The sequence below is a fragment of the Columba livia genome, chromosome 4 (assembly GCF_036013475.1).
Source record: "Columba livia isolate bColLiv1 breed racing homer chromosome 4, bColLiv1.pat.W.v2, whole genome shotgun sequence".
NCBI classification, from domain to species: Eukaryota; Metazoa; Chordata; class Aves; order Columbiformes; family Columbidae; genus Columba; species Columba livia.
In genome coordinates, this window is record NC_088605.1 from 20,146,234 (window position 1) to 20,170,987 (window position 24,754).

At 37.5% G+C, this 24,754-nt stretch overlaps 1 protein-coding gene and 1 long non-coding RNA gene across 7 annotated transcripts in view; one reads left to right on the plus strand and one right to left on the minus strand.

Moving 5' to 3' along the window:
* Positions 1-9,704, plus strand: part of TBC1D19 (TBC1 domain family member 19) — a 52,742-nt gene extending 43,038 nt beyond the window's left edge. For 4 of the 6 annotated variants that reach the window (XM_065060682.1, XM_065060678.1, XM_065060681.1 and 1 more), the window contains 8 exons: positions 250-334; positions 953-997; positions 2,242-2,274; positions 4,596-4,705; positions 5,933-6,024; positions 6,750-6,865; positions 8,274-8,344; positions 9,340-9,704. In XM_065060682.1, coding sequence (XP_064916754.1) covers positions 250-334; positions 953-997; positions 2,242-2,274; positions 4,596-4,705; positions 5,933-6,024; positions 6,750-6,865; positions 8,274-8,344; positions 9,340-9,414 — 627 coding nt within the window. In that variant the 3' untranslated portion in view covers positions 9,415-9,704. The remainder of the gene's footprint in view (positions 1-249; positions 335-952; positions 998-2,241; positions 2,275-4,595; positions 4,706-5,932; positions 6,025-6,749; positions 6,866-8,273; positions 8,345-9,339) is intronic. The other 2 variants (XM_065060680.1, XM_065060679.1) reach the window with 2 other exon arrangements.
* A 615-nt stretch (positions 9,705-10,319) lies between these two features.
* On the minus strand, positions 10,320-19,695 carry LOC135579340 (uncharacterized). Its single transcript, XR_010472177.1, has 4 exons — positions 19,515-19,695; positions 19,276-19,395; positions 14,278-14,365; positions 10,320-10,454 (listed from the first exon to the last, which is right to left on the minus strand). It is a non-coding gene; the product is annotated as an uncharacterized LOC135579340 (long non-coding RNA).
* Between the last annotated feature and the right edge of the window lie 5,059 nt (positions 19,696-24,754).

Consider the following 24,754-nt stretch of genomic DNA (forward strand, 5'->3'; position numbering starts at 1 on the left):
GAGGAGAGTTGGAGAATGGGGATATTTTACTGACAATAAATGAATGTGAAGGCAAAATCATAGCAGGTTCAAAACAAGCCTGGAAATTTGAACAGGAAAGTAAATCAAGTTGGTCAAAAGCTTTCAACCATATTAGCTGTCTTCAATAACATCTAATAGGTGCTCATTAAGGCAGGTCCTTAAGTCTGTTTGGCATTGCTTTGTTGATCCAGTAAGTCAGCTGATTCTTATATCCCGTCTTTTCTACAGGTGTTGCTCTGTTTTTCCCGAGATACATCTGTATTGGAGCACTTTACCTACAGCAGTGCCACCCCACCCAAATCATATATACGAGGTAAAAGGAATTGTTTTAAAAAAGATTGTATGGGTTTTTGCTGCAGCATAGATTGTACAGTTTGCTGCAGTAATACAGTATGTGAATTTCCTTTATGTTCATTACACCTACTAGACTACATTAAAAAGAATGTTAATAAAAACTTAATGTATCTAGTTGACACCTGCACAGATTCCGACAGTTTAGAAGCTGATCGCATGAAGACCAGATTGCAATGTCATTCTTTTACTGTAGCTTTCTGTATTCTCCAGAACAGCATGGCAGATGTATCCCCTTAACCTTATTCCATCATAGAGCTTCACTGTCTTCCAGGTCTGCAGCAAATGCCTTTAGAGCTCCTAAGACACACCCCAATAAAATCTCTACCAATAGCATTGCTGAAATCTTCCTCTTCTTTTTTGCTGTTTGTCATCCTCCGTTATTGCTGCTGCATTTTACTTTTATATCTGACACCCTACCTGTCCTATTGTATTGCTTGCTTGTTTTAGACAATAACAAATGGTCAACAAGGTAATTAGTTATTTTTATAATTGTAACTCAGAATCCACCTTTTAAATTTAAATCTTTACATCTTTTAACAGTTTAATGACATCTCAATTGTGGTTTGATGATTCACAGGAAAACTTGGAATGGAAGAGTATGCTGTTTTCTATCCTCCAAATGGTAAGAATTATACTATTGTCTCCTCTAGTGGTAGATTGGGAAGATACAGGGTATTTTTCTCAAGTACATGATAACTTCTGTTTCTATTACAAATAATGTTTCACTGTTATTCTGTGAAATTCATTAGTTTAAAGGAATAAGCTGGACTGAAGGTACTCCAAAACCACATTCAGCCTGGTGTTAGTAGTTGCACATGGAGTCTGTCTGTGTGGGTGGGAAGCAGAAGGAAAACAACTTCTGGTGCAGCAGCTTGTGCTCCAGTCTTGTGTCACCACTCGGAGGATCTGAATGATACGTGCTGAAACAGTCTGACCCCCAGCTTTTCAGCACTCAACAGACCACACCTTAGAGTCTTTTCCTTTCAAAATTTGCGTTCATTTAAAAAACTCAGACATAACTAATCTATATAATTTTAAGTTAATATCATTGCTGTTGGTTTTACTTCAGTTATTAAAAGTTTTTTCAGCTCCTGTTTTAACCATTTAAACCCTTTTCTATTTAATCCTTTCCCTGTTTCTGTGCTGCATTTGTATTTTAAGTTCAAGCTCTTTGCTTTCAAGGCCTTACTTCACCAATCTTAAATCTGCATCACTTGCCTTGTCTTTTACATCTTCTGTGTTCCAGCGGTGTCAATTACAGCACATACTTTTGTTCCCCCTTCTTCCATTTTTGCCTCCACAGTTCTTTGCAGCTTTGTAGCCATGAAGCATTGTTCCTGTGGCCTTTTGCCAAAGCCTCTCCCTCTTAACAGTCCTGTATGAAAATTAATGAATGGGAGCTAAGATCAGCTGGAAAAGAGGAGAGAACTGTCGTGATACAACTGCCAAGTCCTATAAATGTTTTGTCTGAGTACTACGTGAATTACTAGAGGTCTTGGCCTCCTTTTTTCCTGTTCCCTACTTGTCAGTGCATGACATTTACAGGTTGTCATTTATCTGAAATTAGATGCTGATTTCAGCAAAGCTTATGCGTAATAAATTAATGGAAATGGAGCTTTACTTGGCTTTCTAGGAACTATAGCATGTGTTCAAGCATGTAGCTGGTTGTACTGAAGTAAGTGATACAGTTCCTGTGCTTAAATATTTACAGGACTGAGATCTAAGACTTAAGGTGCCATAAAAAAGGAAATATTGTATTCCTATAGTAGGCAGAATACAATTTAGAAACCTGGCGGGAAAACGCATTTTTTTACATGGATACAGAGTAATATAAAAACAAAAAAACCAAATGTTTTTATTTTGTAGGTGTAATTCCTTTTCATGGCTTTTCTATGTATGGTAAGTGTGACTCATAAACTTCATAACCTTCATAAACCTCAGGACTGCTTTTTATTATGTTGCAGTTTAAAGCTGTATGTACTTTTCTGCAACTTTTAAACGTGTGTGTTTTCTCTTTCTTTGGGTACGAAGACAGTTGTATATAATTTTTAAAATCCTAGTCTGTTTCTATGTAGTTGTATTACAGCTGACTACGATGTGGGAGTTCCTTCTTTGAGAGCTAGTAGCTGAGCTATACATTTTAATGTATATGAAGAGAGGGATAGTTTGTTGACAGAGTGCTCTTGTGTTTCACTACTGGGTAGACCAAGTTAACCTGTGAAAAGAATTCCTAAAAACATGAATGATGTGAAAGGCCTGTTGCTGTATCAATTTTCCTAGGACAGGTGTTAAAGAAGCATTAAAGGATAGAATGGTTGCTACTTTACTGCATGGAGGAAAGTTCAAATATCCACAAGATTTCTAGGAAAAGAGTAGAAGAATCTCCTCAGTTCTTTGACATAACAGGGCAGCTGGTGCAGAGAGACTCCAACAATGGGAGAAGGTTTGTTGCAGCTTGCCAGTTTTTTTCCTTTGATTTGTCAAAGGTGTTTGTGGCATCACAAGGCAAGCAGATTTTATGGTTATGCTCAAAATGCTATGTTTTGCTAATAAGAATGCTTAACACAATCATTAAAACCAGATTATTTAAATAGGAAATACAAATTTCAACCTGAGTAGGGCATTTAAGTCTTTGAAGTAATTAACAGCTTAGTTGCAGATTCTTCCTTAGGTACTCACTAGGAGGCTTTCACTTCTATGTGAAACCACTTGTCAAAATGTTTGTATTTGACTCTGCCCTTGAGAACCGCATCTCAAACTGGGTGTGAGCTGCTTCCCTCCCTCCTGGCTTCTCTCTTTGCAAGGGCTCAGAATGTGCTGGCAGATAGAAGGAGGGGGGCTGAAAAGCAAGAAAGGCTGCTGTAACTCCAGGCTGTGGGTAAGGCAGCTGGGACCAAGCAGAGCACCCTGTCTGTTCCGTGCTCTGATGCTCGGGGAGGAAGTATCTGGGTCCTTATGTAAACCCTATGCGCTTTTACACGTTCGCTTACATACCCTTGGACGGTGCCAACTGTCAGGCACTGCGCTGTTATCCCTCTGCCCTTTATGTACATATGCATGCTGCCAGCTCTTCCACCTTCAGTCCTTAAAAACATACACACTAGTAACACCCTCTGCTTTTCTTACGCCTACGTAAATAGACATTTCTGTGAACATCTCACCCTACCTTAGCACCCCACCTCTCATACACATATGCCATTATTTTCTACTAAGCCACCTTCTCTGATGTATATATGAAAATCAATTCAAATATGCATACACCCATATATATATAAAAATGTACATATAGTCATGTGCGTATGTATACATATGTATACAGACAAAAGGTATACACATCCCTATCTTTGTGTAAATAAAACTGGAAGGGAAGGTGAATGTAGAGATAGAGGCTATGAGTGTGTTAAAATATAAGCTGTCATCCAGGATGAATGCACCTGTAAAATGAAGCAGTAGATGTGATGAGTGGACAGATGAAAAGACTGTAAAAAGAGATGTATATAGAACAACTGCCTGTGAAACATGCACTGAATGGATGAGTAGAAATTGGGGGGAACTGCTTATGGTTGTACGACGTGTACATACAATAGGTTTATCTGTATGCTAGACTTTTACAAAAAGAGAAGAGGGATTGATTGAAAAAAAGCTTGAGAACAGCTGCTTTACAACTGTAGCCAACTGTTGTTTTGAATCAAATATATTAAGAGACTTCTAAATAGTACAGTACTGAATGCCTGTGTTTTTGAGATCTTACAAGAAATAATCAGGTCTCTATCAATCAGTTGTACTTACGTAATGTTATTGTGGCAACCAAAAGCTATTTTGGAGATGGTCACTGGCCCAAGAGCACATTGGGAGTTATAGATGGTTGAATTAAAAACTTCCGCTGCTCAACATATCATTGCCCTGCACCCCAGAGAAGCTATTCTTAAAGTGTATTTCTTATGCTTAGGAAGCCAGCACTGTAGTAAGCAGGTTCTAATTAGTTTAGATTATTGAAATATATAGAACTATTACCCAGAATGTGTTATACTCCCGTTCTTGACTTTTTATGTCAAATGATAAACTCTACTTTAGAATTTCTCTTTCTAAATAATTTGTTTAGCATTGGTTTTGTAAATTGTACTACTATAAATTACTTTTCCTTATATCATGTACTTAATCATTGAGCTCTTTTAGCAGTTTACGGTGTTGAGTCAATTATAATTTTTTTATCCTTTCAGTTGCTCCACTTTGCTTTCTGTACCATGAACCTTCCAGATTGTATCAGATATTCCGTGAGATGTACGTGAGGTTTTTCTTCAGGCTCCATTCCATCTCTTCTCATGCCTCTGTAAGTTCATCAGGAATGAAAACTCACTTGATATTCAGTTTGCTATGTAACAATAATACACATTGGTGTGATTTTGTGTGCAATTGAAATATATATGTACTTCAGGCAAGCTTAAAAAGCATATTAGGTAACTCCAATTTGGATATTTTTGTTTTCTGTGTCAATGTTAGTTGTTGCTATATAATATCATATACTCTAAAACAGTACAGTTCTCATTTTATGAAGGATTTTTTTTTTGAGAATCAAGTCTTTCCTGTAATAGGTTTCTTATTTCAAGAAGTCACATAAATATGTACTTGCTTTCATTACTATCAATAACATGTAAGTGCACACAGTTTAGTGTTTTCTGGGGTAGAGGAACTAAAATATAGTCATAGATCCACAGGCACTGTTTCAGTGATTTCAAGTGAATGCCTGTTTCTTTAACTCAATTATCTTTGTGTGACAGCACATGCTTTTTAGCACAACTAGATGAATTTAAATAATTTGCTTCTGTTTATGACCAGGAACAGCTGTCTTGAAGGTAAGACAGTTGTAGAAATTTGCTTATCTTCTATTTTTGAAGAATAAAACATAGTAAATTTTTTTTTCTCCTTCACAAAATGCTGAATAGTTACATTGATTTTTGAAAAAATTTCCTGGTTGAAAGAAAATCCTTTCCTTTATGTAGCATTTCAAGGCTGTGCATTGTGCTTTCAGTCATTAATAGCAGGGAAACCGGTCAGACAGGAATCTTTTGATTTTCATGGTAATTTTTAAAACAAATTTTGAAATGTGTTTGCATTTAACTTTTTGTAATTATTCCCATTACTGCTTGTTTCTAGTTATCAGAGATGTATTATTTGTCACATCCTCTTATTTTTAGTGTATGTATAGTGTAACTGAGTTCTATTTCATGAAAGGGGAACTATGTCAAGTAGGTCATATTATAATAACCTGCTAAGTACTTAGACCCTGACATACAAATACCATAAGTAACTTACAGCTGAAATGAACTATGAAAATATGTTATGTTGCTAATACATAGAATCGTAGGAGTAAGGCTCTAGTGACCGAAGGTATTAGAGCTGCTCGTGTCCTGCTTACGTGAGCTGTATGTTATTAATGTATCACTAATAGTGTTTTATGACTTGAATTAAAAGTTCATGCATACTTAAATGCTGATACTGCTTTCTCAGATTTGACAGGATGAGTGTTAGTATTCAGGGTGTGATCTTGTTTCACTAGGGCATCGTGTCATTGTGCTTGCTGTTCGAGACTCTTCTACAAACCCATCTGCCCCAGCTCTTTTATCACCTTCGAGAAATCGGGGCTCAGCCGTGAGTACTTCTTTCTGACTGGCTAAAAATGTTGCAGATTCATTTTCTGAAAATGCTGTTTTGTAGTATTTTAGTTTAAAAGCTATGGGAAATTATTCAAAAGTGCATTTTTCCTTGAAAGTCAATTGGAGTCCTTTCTCTAACATGCCTATGTGTGCTTTGTGCATTTCTACTACATGTTCTATGAAGAAGAGAGGAGAATTGCTCTGTGAGAAATGCTGCATTATTCAGTTAAGTTTCAGTTATTCATGTCAGATCTGATGGAATTAAGTGATTTATTTCCTGGGGGAGAGAAGACACGGAGATACGTTAGTTACAGCAGGAGCTACCAGAAGGGGAGAGAGCACAAGGGGCTGTCATTCTATAGTGTACTCATGGCACCAAGTGCAATAGAACCTGAAAATCTTACTGTTATAACTGGTATCCATCTTAAAAGCAGAAGGATGAAACGTTGGGGGTGATAATGGTTGCGGATCCGTCTAATGTGCTTGTTCGGTCGGAATATTTTTATAGTAATAGTACTTTGTCAAACAATATGTTAAATAGTTTTCTCATGGTTGTTACAAAGGGAAACATTGATTGCTAATGCAGCAAGAGAAAAAATGGCTATTCTTCCTGGAAAAGAAATACAGAAGAATAGTAAAATATTTTCAGTTTATAGAGGATTTGTCTAATAATTATGTGATACAGAAATATAATAACTGTTATTTATCACTTGTTTGCAGGCTACGAATTTCATTTAAATGGCTGGTACGGGCATTTTCTGGTTATTTAGCTACAGATCAGCTCTTGCTTCTGTGGGACAGAATCCTGGGATACAACTCTCTCGAAATTCTTGCTGGTAATAGAATTATTTTAACAAAACGTTTTAAGTCCAGGTGGATGTTAGCTTGAATATGTTTTGTGACAAGTAGAAAATAGTTGCTATTTGAGTGTTGAAAGCAGATTACTTACATGTCAGAGGGTATAACTTTCGGAAAACTAGAATTGCATAAATACTACATCTCTAACAAAACCGTGTGAGGTATTTTTTGTTATGACAGTACTACAAAAATACCAAGTGCTCTGTAAATAGAATGTAGGATGTTCTCTCAGCTTCAGCAGTAACAATAAATTAGATTATTGCCTTTCACAAAATGCAAGATCTATGTTGCTCATTTGTGGCAAGTACTTCTTCAGTACTTAGAGCAGCTGAGAATTCCCCAGATTTTGCTGGATTTCTTCTGTCACAGCCCCATCTTTTAAGAGACTTTGAGGCAACTTTGAGGCAACGAAGATGATTAAGGGAGTGGAGCACCTCCCTTATGAAGAAAGGCTGAGGGAGCTGGGTCTCTTTAGTTTGGAGAAGAGGAGACTAAGGGGGGACCTTATCAATGTTTATAAATATATAAAGGGTGAGTGCCATGAGGATGGAGCCAGGCTCTTCTCAGTGGCAAACAATGACAGGACAAGGGGTAATGGGATCAAGCTGGAACACAAGAGGTTCCGCTTAAATTTGAGAAGAAACTTCTTCTCAGTGAGGGTGACAGAGCACTGGAACAGGCTGCCCAGGGAGGTTGTGGAGTCTCCTTCTCTGGAGACATTCAAAACCCGCCTGGACATGTTCCTGTGCGACCTCACCTAGGCGTTCCTGCTCCAGCAGGGGGATTGGACTAGATGATCTTTTGAGGTCCCTTCCAATCCCAAACATACTGTGATACTGTGATTTTTTTAAAAGGAAATTCTGTGCTAAGTTTTATGCAAAGTTTTAGATGGGGGTTCTAAGGAAGGACGTGTATCTTCAGTTGGGTCAGATTTTAAAAACAAAGTAGGTGAATAGAAGAGAAGAAAAAAAATTTTGGTTCTATTTGTGCATGTAAGACAGCTATGCAGAGAGATACAATTATATAAGATAAAACAAATGAACTTTGATTAGTATTATATAATATTCATGATTGAAATACTGCTATTTCAATAAATTAAGATTATTGGCTTAGAAACAAACTAATTGTAAATCACCCTGTCCCTTTAATTCAAAAGCTAGTCACATAAAGCATTTTCAATCAGACTTTCCTGAAAGAATGTTGTGGTTTTCCTATCCTTTTAAAGAACAGCGAAAGAAACTCAAACACAGCCATGCATCATTGTATATTATTCTTCAGAATCAAAATAATTACTCTAAGGGAGTTAGAATTGGAGTTTTACATCGAGAATAATTCTAACCACTAATTAACAGGTCAGCAACTTAAATATTGGGCATTTTCTTTCAGTCTTGGCAGCTGCCGTGTTTGCTTTCCGAGCAGTCAACCTGATGGAGGTGACATCACTGGCTGCAGCTGAAGTAAGGATAAGTTTCAGTTAGAGGAGATTGAAATAGTTTCTGATGCTTTGCCAACAAGAGTAACTTAAGCTTCACATGGCACATAGTACATAGTGCAAATCTTTCTGCCTGAATTCTTCCTTAGATAAAAAACTAAGGAAACTGCCAGCATGCAGTGCATAATGTTGCTTTTCTGGAGTAAAAAGAAGTAAAGGAGTATATATTTTACAGAAATGCAATGTTATAAAATTACTTCGTACAATCTGATCTTTTTACTAGTTTTATATATAATTTATGTGTGTGGGATTTCAAAATATTGTGGAGGTTTGTCTCTTTTTTCTCGGTCCATTTTAATGTAGTTGCTTGTATGCTTTTTGATATTACAAAAATTTTGGAAAATTATTGTTGTCAATGTTGGATCTGAAATTTTACTGTGAGTGCTGTCATTTTACAGCTGGGAAATGAAGGAAAAGAGGTAATTAAGATGAAGATGATTATTGTTTATCTCTACCAATTTGTTAAAATATATTTTTTCCTAAAAACCTGGTGATGTGTTTTTTTCAAACTTTGAGTGCTTGTGATGACTCTTTTTTCGTTGTTTTTAAACATACTTTCATGAGAAGACTTTGACTATTTGAGTCATTACATCGGACTTACTTCACAAGTACTAGCCAAGCCACAGGATAAGGATTCTTAATTCCCAATTATTTTTAGAAGCAAGTTGAAATGTTAGACCCCTTATTCACCCATGATGCCATGTGTATTTGAAGGCTAATGGCTAAAATAAAGTTACTTGGTTTATATACATAAACATATGCTTTTTCTTTGAAATATTAAAATGAAGAATAATACAATAAGGCACTAACATAAAACAGCATATTTTGTTTCTAGTCAGGTCTGAATCTAATTATTGTTAGTATTGTAGTATTTGAATCTTTTTCTGACTTTTTGTCTTGGTTTAAAGAAATTTGATTTAAATGTCAGGTTTAACAAGCCTTTTTGTTGTTTTATCCTAGGCTGTACTTGCTGACCTGTCAACCCTGAAAGTTATGCCTCTTCTTCAAATCTTCTTGTTTGCTACTGTCACTTGATCTGCTTCAACAATACTGGTACCACAGTTCCAGTCTTTCTTAAGAAGCCTAATCAACTATGCAATGTCTGCATAAAACCAAAATTAAGCTGTATGTATACTACTAATTTAGAAATCATGACCGAAAAATTTCTGAACTGACAACAATAACTTTGCACACAAGTGTGTGCAGTGCATGCTACTGAATTCTTACTTTCACATTAAGAATTGCTACCTGTGCAAATAACCAATATGAATCAGTGTCTAAAATGCATGTAGTATTAAATTAAATAAAGTAAATGTAACTTGTGATCTGAGTGTTGTGATGTTAATGTTGGAGTTGGAAAAGCTCTCTTTTAATATGAAGTTACTTTTTCATGCTCACAGCTTAGAGGTTATCAGCTCAAATACTATCAATTGAGAAAATAAAGATACTTTTAACTTGCAAGAATGTTTTCTCATTTTCTAAGAAAAACATGAGATCATACATCAGTTCTGCTATTTCTGTCTTTTTTATTCTCTTCATATAAATTTTCTCCATGTTCTTTGTCATGTTAAATAGAGAATAAACTTCTGTTTGTTCTTTTCGTATACAAAGATGTAGTCACGCATTCCCCATTCATCTTCAGTTAGGTATACAGCTATCTCAGGCTTCTTCTGAACTCCTACCCAGAGTTCCATCAAAGGCCCCATGTTGTAAAATATGTTCCCCTGCAGAGAAGGCCTGAGCATAGCTTCCTCCAGAGCTCGTTGGAGCCAGTCCTTACATGAGCCAAACTATTCCCTGAGCCCGATGCCAGGAGTCCTTTTGCTGTGCCCCACACCCCTCGGGGAGCACAGTGCTGTGCCTTTGCCAGTTTTCCAGCTTCTCTGATTCAGCAGCTCAGGCTTCAGTTCAGAATCCAAACTCGTATCGATGTGTGACGGATTGTCACTACACTGTCACGCTGGCTTGTTGTCTGGTAGTGATCGTACCTTTTTGTGACGTCTTCCAGCTTTTTCCACTGATTTGTTTGCTACCAAAGTTGGAATCAATAATCTGATTTGATTAAGTGTATCTTACTACCTGAAAAAGGATCAGAGTTAAAAGAACATAATGGGTGATACAGCCACTGCATTTGCCATAGGACTTTTATCTTGGCTCAATTTACATACATATAGTTGTCATCGTTTGTCATACATACCACATGTATGACAGTGAAATACGAATCCTTCATAGTTTGCACAAAAGTCATCTGAATGGTGATCTAAGATGTAGTATCAGATAGGGTTATGAGCTTTATGTCTATGATTCTTGTTGTCTTTGTCAGGATAATGTAGTAAGAAACGTACTGAACTTTTATAGACTACTAGTAAATTTTTAAGGCTAATTTTTCAAAAGGTAAAGGTGTGGACTCTGTATGATCCCTTCTTATATAAAGAACCAAACTGCTTAACAGGTGTGACCTATCGAATGAGAATATTGGGGGAAATTTTGTTCTGGATAACAAAGAAAGTTGATTTTAATATTTGCAAGAAATGGTTTGTGTGGGTTTTGTCGTTGTTGTTTTTGGGGTTTTTTTAAACTGTTTAACTAGAGACTTTTCTATGACATTTAGTTTTTAAAAAGAGGACATATGTGACAGCTTTTATCCTTAAAGCCAGTATTACCCTCTTTTATCTATGGAGAATGGAGGCATAGAAAGAAAAAGTGATTTGCTAAAGATTAAAGAGTAAATTCCTAAAAGATGTAAGCAGTGTCTCCTCTCCTGAATTCCTGTTTATACCTCAGGATGCTCAGTTTGTGTATTAACCACAAGACCTTATTTCATTTTCAGAACAACACATATAATGCACATCTACCTCTAAAAATGCAGCATGTTGCAGTTTTAAAAATCTGTAAGATCAGGTAGCAATTTAGAAACCATAGTGTTACAAAGCAGTCACAAGGCTCACTAAGGTCACCATGGCAAGGTGACATGGTTACCGTGGCTTTTTAGGGAATTAGAAGTATTTACTAAATAGCAAGGGAGATTCCTTAGAGGCCTGCTGACCCCCTAATTCCCACCGCTCTGTGCAAGTACATGGTGCAGAATCTGAACATTACCCCAACCCGTTCCATATTGCGATTTTTGAGTGATATTTTTTCTCGTTTTCAATTGTTTTGAAAATGTTCTAAGTAGGCGGAGATAGAGACTGTAAGGTTCTTGTTTGAACAAGCAGTTCTGCGACTAACAGAATATGGTCTGTTTTCCTCTGACTTGGTGTCTTGTTATTCATCTGAACAATCTCTCATCTCCCTTGGGTCCCCTCTGCCTTCCCCACTGGAGTACTTCAACTCCTCTTCCTGACCTCCACCCTCATTTTTCCTGATGGTGGGACAGGGGACCTTATGGTCTGTGACTCATGTGGACCAACACACGTCTTCAGCTCGTGCTGAGTGCCGCAGCTGGCCGCCCCGTCAGCCTGGGGTGCCGCTGTGCCAAAGGCTTCACGGGCTGCATGCGGCTCTTGAGCCAGGTGTTGTACGGACCAGCTGTGGCAGCAAACATCTCAAAGACCTCAGCTGCCTTTTGTGACATGTTTAAGTTGACTTTTTTGAGAAACAATATTTAAGTCAGATTTTTTTGAAGCACTGATAGATGCGCACACACACACACACACGTATACAGGCATAATGAGGATGGTTGCTTTAAAAATGAGATTAAGATGAGACTTAAAATGAACCAGATCCTCTCCTTCGACTTCAACTCTACTGTTAGATTTTTGTATATTTTTAAAATATATTTTTAAAAATTGCTTTTGCTGAAGATGTATTGTTTTCATGCTCTGCATAATTTCTCATTTTAGTTCCAACAAAATACTGTTTTTCAGATTCAGGCTGATATTTGTATTTTTAATCTCCCTTGCGTAAATAGCACTAATTTAAAATATTTTTGTTGTTTAATATTAAAATGACTGGTGTCTATCTTTCAGCTAGATGCTCCTCTTGTATATGTAAGTCGTATTGATTATTTACTTCTTTAACTTTGGAGACCAGATCAAACCTGTTGATGTCTGTGGTCTATCACTTGACTTGCAAATTCCTAAAATTCCTTTTTCTTTTTTTTGCTGTTATAAGTAATGGCCAGATTTTGATTGTAGAATCATATCTAAATTCATAATTACACCTATTTAAACAGGCTCAGATGAATCTTCAATGGCTCAATTTAGCCAAACGGTTCTTCTTCTTGGTTTGTTCCTCCCTATATGAAATCAATATGAACAGACATTTCTGTTCAAGGGCCAATTGTCTCTGTGTTTATACATACAGATTGATTTTTTCTTCTGCTGCTTACCTTAGGATTCTGGCTATGGTCTGTCAAAGGTTTCTTGTAATGTCAAATTGGCTGTTTTAAAACACATGAAAGTAAATAGGCTTGTCTAAAAATGCACCCAAGTTATCCTGTTCAGTACTTCCAAAAATATATTGAAACTTAAATCCTGATGGCTGGGTAATGGAACAATTGAATAACTGGAACAGTTTCTACTTTTTAGTGGATTTTTTTTTGCCATAGTAACAAATTTTATTATGAGAAATCAAGAGAGTATGGAGACCATAAAACAGTTGGGTATCCCAATAAAGGGAAAAGGCTGGAAAGAGACTCCATTTTAAGACAAATTTCTACTTGTTACCAGAAACTAGAAAAAAAAAAATGCCCAAGCATATGCCTCTTACTGTTATCTAACAAATTTTATAGAATTCTTCCAACAAGACTGAAGGAATCTCATTAAACAGAATTGGTGTATAAAGATCATCTGGGAGAAAGCAATTTAGTGAGCCACTTATTAATAATAAATAAGAGTTTATTTAAAAGATACTGAAATATACTGCAAAACTGTTTGGCTCTATCTTCAGTGAGAAAGGGGAAGAGCCTTTTGACATATTTTAAGAAATCGTTAAAGAATTCTGTCCAGTCTTTTAGATGAGGAAGCGGGGGCGGGCGGGAGGATGCAGCAGGGGTGGCGGAAGCTGCTGGGCTCTTCCTTGTCCCTGCTTTCCCAAAGGCTGCTCCTGTCCATGCCTGGCTGCGGGCGGACGCTGCTGCGCCGCCTGTTTTCATCCCCAAAGCCCAGACAGGAAAGGCAATTAGCTGAGGAGAGCATCTGAGATCAACAGAGCTTTGTGTTTTGTACAGCCAGACACAGCCGGCTTCCTCCGGCCCCAGAAACTCCCCTCCTGTGCAGCCACTGGGCAGGGAAGGCAGCAGGGCCAGGACCTGGGCTAGGACCGGGGCCAAGAAAGAGCCTGGACCAGGGCCAAGAAAAAGCCAGGACCAGGACTAGGACCAGGGCCAAGGCGAGGTCCCCGGGGGAATGGCCATCAGAGGGAGCATTCGCCAGCCATTCTGTCCTCCTGGGCAGCACCACCAGGAGAACTGTCCCTGTGAATAATTCCCCTTCCAGACAGCCATATGAATGGTACTGGTATTCAGAAGTGCTGCAGGATAACTGCGGTGTTTTTTGTTGTTGCTCTTTGTTTTGTTTTGCTTTTACAGCTGTTGGATGCAGCATGAGAGGGGGGAAAAAACCCTTCCGGAGGCTTCAGGCTTTCAGCACAAGGCGATGCTTGTTATGAGGGACTGCGTGTCTGTGAACAGTTCTGCAAGAACCACTTATTGTAGTAAATAACCACAGAATAATCTGAAATCTCTAGGATACAGAATAAGCTGTGCTGCTAATTGAAATCACTGAGAGATTTCTTTTTCTTGTACAGTTCATGCTCAGCTTTTTCAATACCTTAACACAGCTATTAATGCAAGGGAAGATCATTTTGTTCCAGTAAGGGAACTGTTGTGCAGTGCTTTAGAACAGGGTTAAAATGCCTCATCTTTGTATTTTTTTAATTAGGCAATTAATAGTATACCTACCAAATTATGGCCATGCAGGTCAATTACACTTTTGAGAAGCACTTCAGGATACTTGTGCCTTTGCTGATGACAAACAGTGCAGATCTTAATGGGGACAGAACAAAAATATGGTTAGAATAGGATGTTTGTCCTGGGTTCACCACACTTTGTAAGACTGCGATTCATAGACAACTGTAACACAGTCTAATTGTGCTAAATATTGACTGGGGATCAGCCTGAAAATAACTGGAGGGAGGAGCAGTAATACTGCTTTTTGCAAACTGGGAGGTTCACCTGATTCCGTGTATCGTCAGACATTGCTGGGTACAGAAGGTGAACTGCAGGGTCTGTGAGGGAAGACATAGCGAGACCTCTATTTGCCCGTATTTCAGAATCAGTGCATTGTTCTAGATGTTGGGCTACTGGTATGTGCAAACCGTTATCTCTAGAGAACTGGTTTTATGGAGGACCATGGTCCTTTGCCAAATGACATTGTGTTTGGCTGAACAGTTTGAACAAATTGTTTCTTTTGGGATTATGACCAAAATAAATGCAATATTGAACAAAGCATTAAAAGCTCACTATTTGCACAAGGCAAAGCATGCGACCAATTTCTGTGTCTTGTTTTAAACAAAAGCAAATCTGTATTTTGCTAAGAGGCAAATTGGAATTTGATAGTCAAAGAAAAAAATATTATATTATAGCCATATAGCATGTTTTAGTAGGTATCATCTGTTAGTTCATTTTATTCAACAGTTGTGCATTCCATGAATGGTATATTTTGTTATTTTTTTCTGAAAAGCTCTATTTAGAGTAGTGATGCTCTTAATTAGCCCAATTATAAGTAGTAAATCAGCACAAATATATGCTGTAAAAAGCAATAATAATTAATTTTGTATCTGTTCAGAATTATTTATTATCTAAATTTCTTTGAAAATGTCTAGTGTCACGTTTTCCCTTTCCATCTCTTTTTGTAAGCGCTTCTGGGTTACAAAAACATAAACATTGCTTTGAAGCACAGTCTTGGTTCATTAATGTTAACATGAAGTTCTGACTGTGGAAAATTGGCTTGTGAAGATAGTTTGGGTTGCTTTCGGCATTCACATTAGTGGTGAAGAAGGTCACTCCATAGTTTCCAATACAAAGACATATTTAGATATTTAATTTTAGTTTGTGATACATTTGAGATATTTTAACCATAACCAGTTTCTGAAGACACTGCAGTTAACTGACAGGCGTGGGAAAGTAGCGTTATCAGTGTTAATACCCCTCACAGTTAATACACAGGCAGGAGAACCTGTCCCCACCTCTGTGTCACTCTCACAAAATACTCTTCCACTATGTGGAAAGTGATTCAAGAAAGGAAGGTCTTGTGGGAAAAGGTGCTCAAATTCTGTATATTATCATCTCCACAACACCAAAAATGAATAATTTTCTATTTATATAGTTAACAATGTACACTTTCTTCTACTGACTTTATATTGCATGTTAGACAGCAATAAAAACATATATGTCAATTAAAACATAAAAAGGTGCTTCTGAATTAATTATTTCTAATTTAAAAGCTTGAGTAAGGTTTGTTAATCATATGAAAGAGAAAATGTCTTTTTGATGTGTTAGTATAAATTTTGAAGTTCAAACTTTTACCACTAGATGTTTCTGTTCTGAAGCTTTATCTTCCCCTCTCTTCCCTTTTTGGAATATTCATTATGCTTCCATAGTTTTGTGTTTTCCTGTCTTTGTGAATTACTGTTTACGGCTTAAAGAAAATACAAACTTTTCTGATTAGGACTAAGAAAGATATTGGTTTTAATCTGTTATGAGGAAATCCTGGAAAAACTTTAAAGATTTGACAACAGTCCACTTCTGCATTAGGTGGTGATATGGATAAAGGGTGAGTATTATAGTAGAGAGGCAGTTTACAGCATGTATTTTTTATTTAGGCAGATAATCAATATTCAGACCTGAAAGGCCACAGTTAAAAGATGCAACTAGTAGATGTTTGGGCTTTGCAGGTTAAGAAACACCTAAATAGAGGCTTGAAATCTTAGAAAACCAAATCCATCAAAGACCTTCCTGTCAGTGCAGTCCTCCCACAACAGCAGGGACTGGTGCCCAGGATGTTTTCCTGGACATCTTCTGTCACAGTTCTGAACGCAAACCTGGAGGAAGCGTGTGGAGAAAGGACGAGTGCGTACCTGTCGGGTTGTCAGTGAGAAGGAGAGAAGCAGTGAAGTTACAGACACTATCATGAGTGCCAAGTTTCTCAGGCTGGATGGTACCCTATGAGCTCACTCAAAGCTGGAAAAAAACCTGTCTGAAACCATATTGAGCACCTTGGCCTTGAAAGAAGTCACACAAGGCAGTGTGTGTACTAACTGTCAAGCAGGTGATGGAATAGATTCCCATTATTCTCTGCCACTCATAAAACTCCCCCGTACTACTAGGTTGGGTTGAGGAAGGGGTCAGGATGCTCACTTGTACAAATAACCTTGTTTCGCATACACTAGATCTTCATGCAGTCATCTAGAACATAAGAATAGAACGTTTCCAGAGAATGGTGAAATCTGGGCAAAGAATTTTAAAAAATTATCATCTTATATGATATGTACAATATGTAAAATAGAAATTCGTGGTGTTAGAGCCTTTACATCTTTTTTTCTAGTTTGTCAGACCTTTCATGGGCTCTACAAAATGGTAAAAATTTCTCCCAGAGGCTGATAAAAATCTTGATTTTTTTTTTTTTTTATAAATTATGGGGTTTGTTTGTTTTTAATAAAAGAGTAAGGCTCTCTCTGACATGTGAGGTCTATCTTTGCCTATCGATATGTGATTTTTTTTTCCATTGAATAAAGGAATTAATATAAATATGTATTTTCCTATTTCAGAAGCAGGAACTGTAATTCTTATGGTTATTCTAGCTGTGTTTTCAACTCAAGGTTAGTATTCTTACAGCTAAGCCATTCTGAACATTTTTATAAAATCTCAATTTAATGTGTTGTAGTTTTATAAATGAAAAGATCACCTTTTTTCAGCAGCAGACATATGCAATATAAAATGTTATAAAAGAAGTAGCCCTTCATAAATACAATTTTTTTCACAAGTTCCAAACAGTTTAATGAAAAATATTTGCAGTTGAACTGTCCTTTTTGTTCTTTGTAGAATCTACTGAAGATCTCTCAGAAGACTGGACCCAACCCAAGTAAAATGAATACGTTCTCAGTGGAAATCTAAACAGCTTTTCAGTTTTCCCTGGGCTGAAATTTTGCCCCTTTTTTGAAAACACCATGGTGAGATTATTAAATGATAAGTGCAGGATAAATGTCTCTCTCCTGAATTCAGTCCAGACATTTAAACAGAGAGATGGTTACTGATACTGCTCAGAAAATTGTTCCAGTGAAAACAGGTCAACACTGCATACTCTGCTTTTGGTGAGACTGGGCCATTCAAAGGCAGGGTTATTATGGGACAGACACGACACTCAGTGCTGTAATAAGATTTTAGTGAGAATTAATGCTAGGTATTTTAGCTTTTTATTTCCTTTGTAATATGTGTTTTAAATTTTCACTAGCCCCCTTTTTTTTAGCATAAGTTTACAGGTGATCTGTCAGACCTGAAAGGAGGAGTTATTAGAATTTAAGAAGTATACCATGTATTGTGCTCTTTCCAGCTTAAAACTCCCAGGACAAGGCAACCACCCTGCTTTAAGGAACAACAGGAACAACACCCAATGCCGTAGTTCATGGTTTGCTGCAGTCGCTCCCCAGTAACTCTGGACAGGTGCCACATCTACCTCAAGCCTTTATAATTCAGGAGACGTTAGCAATCTAATTTTTTGATTTTGTAGCTAACTGCTTCTTGAGCTTGTCCTTCTTTTTTCAGATTACAAAAATACCAAGATTGTGTAGAAGGTACCAGTCCTGGAGTGATATAAAACCTTCCTATTTTGAAGGATCACAAATCCTGGTTCCAGGTGAAGGGAAATGCCACTGGTGTTAGCGCAGTTATTCCCACTCGGAACGCATCTTTGGAATCAGGTGTTTCTCTGCCTCTCTCCTTAGTCCTTCAAGACTGGTTATGAAGATACTCTCTTGACTAACTTGAGCTTAAATATAATGGCAAATACCAAATCATAACAAAAGGTTTACCCATTGCTACTGGATGCCTGTTCCAATGCTTACATACTGTAAGTATTTACCTTTACGGTTGTTTTCTACGTATATCATTTCAGTAAGGCCTATAATTTATTCAGATTCCTGTGTCCCAAGGACATGAATTAAGACATATGGAAAAGCATCAAGACCACTTTGTGTGGGTCATTCCCTAGTGGATAAGAGCCAAATGAACATTCAGTTTCTTTTTTTTTCTGGAAGCTTATTTGCCTCTCTTCTCACTCCCTACTCATTTGTGTGTGTGTGTGTGTGTGTTTAATGGCAAGACCTGTAGAGCAGGATCTAGTTAAACTTACTATAGAAATCTAGCAGTTAAATGGCTAAAATAGTTTTGCAAGGCTTCCTTTATTATCAATGGAGAGAAACAAGTATTTAAAAGGAAAAGTTGTCTGACCTAAATGCTTATTTTGCTATGCAATGAACAACCTTCTGGAAATTCCCGTTACTGTCTATTGACTCTAAAGGGATCAGGAGTTGACTGTCTCTGATTTATTATAGATGTCTAACTTTTAGTTGAGCCCTTCCCTGTGTTTCCTGTTAACCACCATGAACAGTTTAAAAGGAACTGATAAAACTCATTAAATAGTAGATAAGTAAGTCCTAAACAGGTCATGTCAGAGAAACTGACAAACTTCACCAAATACAGAATTTTCTTGTCCCACTCCTAACCAAAACTCTCCCAGTCTCATCATGAAGGCAGAAAGAGGGATAAAAAAGTCCAGATTTGAGGAAGATCGTGAAGGTAATTTAGCTCCACTGCCTGGGGAAGTTTAGTGCATTGCACACAACCCTCCAAGTATCGCAACTTGCAAAGCAAACCAGAACAAAATGAGCAGTACATACCGTTTCTCCACATGTAAGCAATGGATGAAATTTCACTCTCCTTTTTTTTGTTTGTTTGTTTTTACCTGAGGAATACAGGTGTTTGTAGTGAGTCATAATGCCAAACGACCAAGGTTGTATCTGAAAGCAGGAAGATAGTTTGTTTCCAATGACCTAGTACCTGAGAATATGGCCTCCGATGTTTTTTTCCCTATTACCCAAACCAAAACAGAAAAAAAAATGAGACAAAGACAAAATACCTGTTATTTGATTTTCTGAGCAGTAGTTTCCATACCTCCTTCAACTTTCTAGGTGATTTGAGACTAGCTGTCTCTGCCTTTGCAGAATGATCTTATATATTAGGTGCCGTGTCACTCACAGTAGCTGGCAGTATGTGCCATGGAGTTGTGACAGATCCCGAGAGCTCCTGTTTACAGGATGTGCAACTTTCCTGCAGAAATTCCAGGAAACCGTCTGCTTGCTCTGACCTCAGAGCAGCCAGTTCAATCCACCACAAACCACCTGACAATAGAATTGTATTTACACATGATACATGTGCTCACTGGGCTTTTTATTACTATCTGCTAGTCACAGATCATGAGAATATAATTTCCTACTCACTCAAACTCTGGCCTCAGGTTTACTGACTACTTTTCAATCAACAGCTGCTAAAACTACCAGAACCACACTTGAAGGAAAAGCTGTGATCACTTCCTTTTTGCTTCTTCAAAGGTCACAAATATTTTTTGTTCTTATCCCAAATTTTTACTTTAAGGGCAAATTATTTCCATTATAAATAATTAATCCAACAACATTTTAACGACCATGCTCATTCAGGTACAGAGCAGGTCTGTATATTAGGAACTAACAGGGCTTTAGCTCCTTATATAGGCAGAATAAAAATATACTGAAAGTTACCACTCACATAATTTTAATGCAACATTTACTTTCCAGCCACTGAGGAAATTACAACTGATCCCTCAGCACAGCAATACCAGCCTGAATAGGTGGACTCCATCCTGAATAGTGCCTGTTGCAAGTGAGTGGGAACTTTTTTCTCATAGTGAAAACAAAATGTGCTTCACGAGACAGACTTCAGTCCTTGCTACAATCATGAGTATGTGCTAAATTACTATATCTAAATGATATTTTTTAAAACTTTGAATTTTATTCTATTTTCTTCATCGCAGTTGATCGGCATACTTGTTAAAAGATAAAAGCTAGTCATGCACAGTAGTGACTCTTATCACCTCCTGACTGTAATTTTTTTCCTTGTTTCCTGTCTATCAGGAAGGGAGGGAATAGGCAGACACAAAGTACTGACTCTCTCTGCTGTAGGTAAGGGTGGATTTAGAGAATTACTGAGATTCAGAGAAAGTGAAAGAAAGAATATGTACATGCTGGATTTTTCTTTTATATATATATATATATATATAACACATTGAAATTATCTGTAGTTCCTTCCCCCTGAGATAGCCTTTTTCAGTGAGTCATCCCTATACATATCACTTCTGCGTTGAAGTGGGTTGAATACTTGCATTACTGAAAGAGAAAGATGGCAAGCAAATTATTTTTAGTGTATGTATTGGTTGTGTAATACTGCTGTGCATTAAACATCAATAATTATTACAATGATATTTTAAAGAGAGTTTGAAATACAAATTAACTGCTTATGACTTTACTGGGGATGTAAAATTGCCACAATAAAAACCTTCTTAAAATTTAATAAGATGCCAGACTGTAGAAGTCCAAGCAATCCATTTTAGCAAAAAAAGTTAAGAGGAATACTCTAAGTAGACCAGATGAGGAGAAGGACTCAATCACATAATGATCTCCAAGACTGTCCCTTCACAGTATTTAACATACTTCTGATCACCTTAATCTGTAATGTATTCATTTCCACAAGTGTTTTTGTGTTACTCTCAAATGTCTTTTAGCTGTCAAAACATATAACAAGCCATCACTTCGTTGTAATCTAACTGACATGCCAAATAATATTCAGTCAAACAGCAAGGTTTTCCCCCTCCATCACCAACAAGATTGTGTCCAGGTAAGCTGGTTGGCTCTTGCTGCAGGTTCCAGAAGTCATAGCGCTGCCTGAAGTATTTTATTCACTCATTCTGCTTTTGTTTTCCTTCAGATTTGGTATCTCCAGATGTGCCTCCAGATCTTGTCTAAACAGTTTGAGTGTTTATTTATTTTTGAAATAAACAACATTCAACCACAATCTGCCTACCCATCATCTTCTAGCTGGATTGCCATCTTTGTTCTCATAAAGAACTCAACAAATTGAAAAAAAGCATAAGTAAGTCTTCCATGCAAATAGCAGCTGCAGCTGCAATGAACATTTGCTGAATAATTAGTATTTTTCAATACTTTTTTTCGTATTTGTACTTTGCTTTTTAAGTTTTATGGGAGAAAATCCTCTGCAATACTAGTTTGAATACTAGTTTGAACTCTACAATACTGATTGAAAAAAACATCTAAAATTAGGAGACATAATCAAAAAGTTCTTTGCAGATCTAAAGCCCTAGTTTACAGTTGATGTCTGCTCCTTCCCACTGATTGAAAGACATTTTGTCATTTTATCAGCATTTTAGCTTACTACCAGGCAATTTGCTCATTTGAGAGATACCTAGACACTTGGTCATCGATAAGAAGATCATAAAAACTAATACTCTCATCAGTTAAGGAAAATGTTTTAAGTAATTTCCATTCTTTCAGTTCCAATTTCATTACTGGACCAAGATAACATCTATGGCCCACAGTTTCGTTGTTCATTAAGGGCTGGGAACACGGGAGCACTTAAAATACTGAGTACTGTTTCCTCTTGAGCCGACGGCTTTCCCTCCTCAAAACATAAACTCCAGAAACAACTGAGAAAGGGCTCCCAGACTGATCCTCTCATCTTGGCAAATATAAAGCCTATAAAATTCCACCTCCAGTCAGCATGTGAAATCAGAGAACTAGAAGGTTGAAATGAGTACTTTTTTTTTTTTTTTTTAATAATTTGGGTACAGATGAGAGTAACATACCTAATCAAGATAAGATACTTGAATTTTACTCTCAAGCCTTTTCAAAATGATAGTTTCTTTTCACAGCATTTGTAGAATCAAATGCTTTTGGGACAACTTACTAACATTCTGGTGGTCATTGCTTATTTGAACTTAGATTAACTTACTGTTAGTTTGTATTTGCATTGTTCATTAATAAATAAATCTGATTGTATTAATTTCTACCTGATATTTTGCTTATTTCTGAATCTTCTTTTATGTTATGTGCCCTCCAAGCATTTTTTCAGTTTGTGCTTGCTTTCTGTCTTGCCCACCAGGTTTCTTTCTCATCTGTTATTATCAGCCTGTTTCTGTGCCTGATTATAATTTTTCTTCTTGAGTCCTCACATCTGTCCAGAGCATTTCCAGTTTGTAGTTTGGAGAGACTGTAAACAGCACCACATAGAAGCAAAAGGTTGTTTTGTTTGACTTTTTTTGTGTATGTGTGTGTGTGTGTGGTGTTGTTTTCTTTATTTTTTATTTGTGTGTGTATGTGGGGTGTTTGGTTTTGGTTTTGTTTTGTTTTGTTTTCCTTTATTCTACTGTTTAAAGCTGCTATGGGGTTTTAGGACCAGCAAAATATATGTATGGGAAAGAACTGTGGACATGAAATGAGTCTGAAAATTATTTCATCTCCCTTTTTCTTTTTAGATAAATCAACGTGCACAGAAATGCTTGGTGGATGATAAAATTGCTGACAGAAATGGCAACTCAAAGTAGTAAAATACACATTATATTAAAAAAGGATTAACTTTCTATGAAAGGATGGAAGATGGGACTCAAAAAAAGCATCTCAGGTTATCCATACAGCAAAGTACACTCAGAAAATTTGACCAAGACTGTTCAAGTCCATTAATACTGAGCAGGACTAATGACTAGAAGTAACATATATGTCTTAACTCCGGGCTGTGAGACTGCTTCACTCTCTGCAAAATGATAAACATATGCACTTGTGGGAAATACTGTTGCAATGCTCTGTCAACAAGGCAGCACATACCAGTGCCAGATCTTCAGAGGGGAAGGTGGTTTCATTGAAATGAGAACTTACACCTGTAGTTCTCGTTCACACCTTGGTGCCATCACACAGAGGAGCAACAGGATGTGTGTCCAGCACGTCTGTACAGCCATGGCAGCAGTGTCAGGCTGCCCATCGAGTTCTGTGGTGCCCATGTCCAGACATTAGGTCCAGCATCCATTGCAATTACATGGGGGTGTAGTGACGCCAGCTGTGAAGTCCTCCTCATTTCTCTTGGGTTCTTCTTGGGCTGGCACCCATGTACAGATTTTGGATATGCTTCTTTGTAGCCTTGAGCAGCTAATAGTGATCAGTACCTCCATCCTGTCCCACCTCTGTAAGTCACTGGGATTTCTTCACTTCTCTTTTTCTCCAGAACAGGGTCTCTTGTGAAACTGTACACAGATGTGCTGGGGGCTTGGTGCTATTAGCACAGACCATGCTGAGAACCTTTTGCTGCAGTGTGCTCCCTCTGGTGCCCCCATGCCCAGATGTTACCACTCATTCTCCATTCACATGAATTCCAGCCTTTCTGTTACAGCTCTCTATACCCAGAAGTAGAAAAAACCAATCTGAATAATTTTCGTGACAAGCATACTAACCCTAAGAACCCCAGGCTCTGCTGCTCAATGGGGTAGGTGGCCTAGTGATGAAGGACCGGGGAAAAGCTGAGATGTTCAACACCCATTTTACCTTGTTCTTTATTAGCAAGTTCAGCCCTCAGGCCTCACAGATCTCTATGCGTAGTGGCAAAGGTTGGAGGAGGACATTACTACCAATTGTAAAGGAAGCTTGAATTAGGCCCATTTTAGCAAATTAGATATTTACAAGTGCTTAGGGCTGGACAGGAAGTGCTTGCGAAGCTGCTGAGGAAGCTGGCTAATGTCATTGTGCTTATCCCTATCACCTTTGAAAGGCTGTGGCAATCAGATGGGATTTCCAGTTAGTGGAAAAAAAAATGTCACATCTAACATCAAAGCAATGTGCGGGAAACTACAGGACAGTCATCCTCAACTGGTCTCTCTCTCAGAGAAGATAATGAAGTAAATCTTTCTGTAAAAGCCATTTCCGAGATGACAAAGGACAAGAAGTTTGTTTGGAAAAACCAGTACAGTTTTACTTACATTATTGCCTACATGGTTTGCCCTGTGGTTGAGGTGATAAGAGCAGCACACATTGACTTTGTCAAGGTTTTTGCCACAGAATCCATAGAATATTTGTAGCCCAGTAGTGGAGTTATGGACTGAGTAAGTGGGCAAGGTGGGTGGAAAAAGGGTCTGAATCACTCTACTCAAAAGCTAGTGTTCAATGGTCCAAAATGAAACTGGGATGTGGTTATGAGTGGTGTTCCTCAGGGCTGAGTAGGGAGGTTAAACTGGATGACCTCTAGAGGTCCTAAATTATTTTGTGATTCTGTGATCAAGCCTTGCAG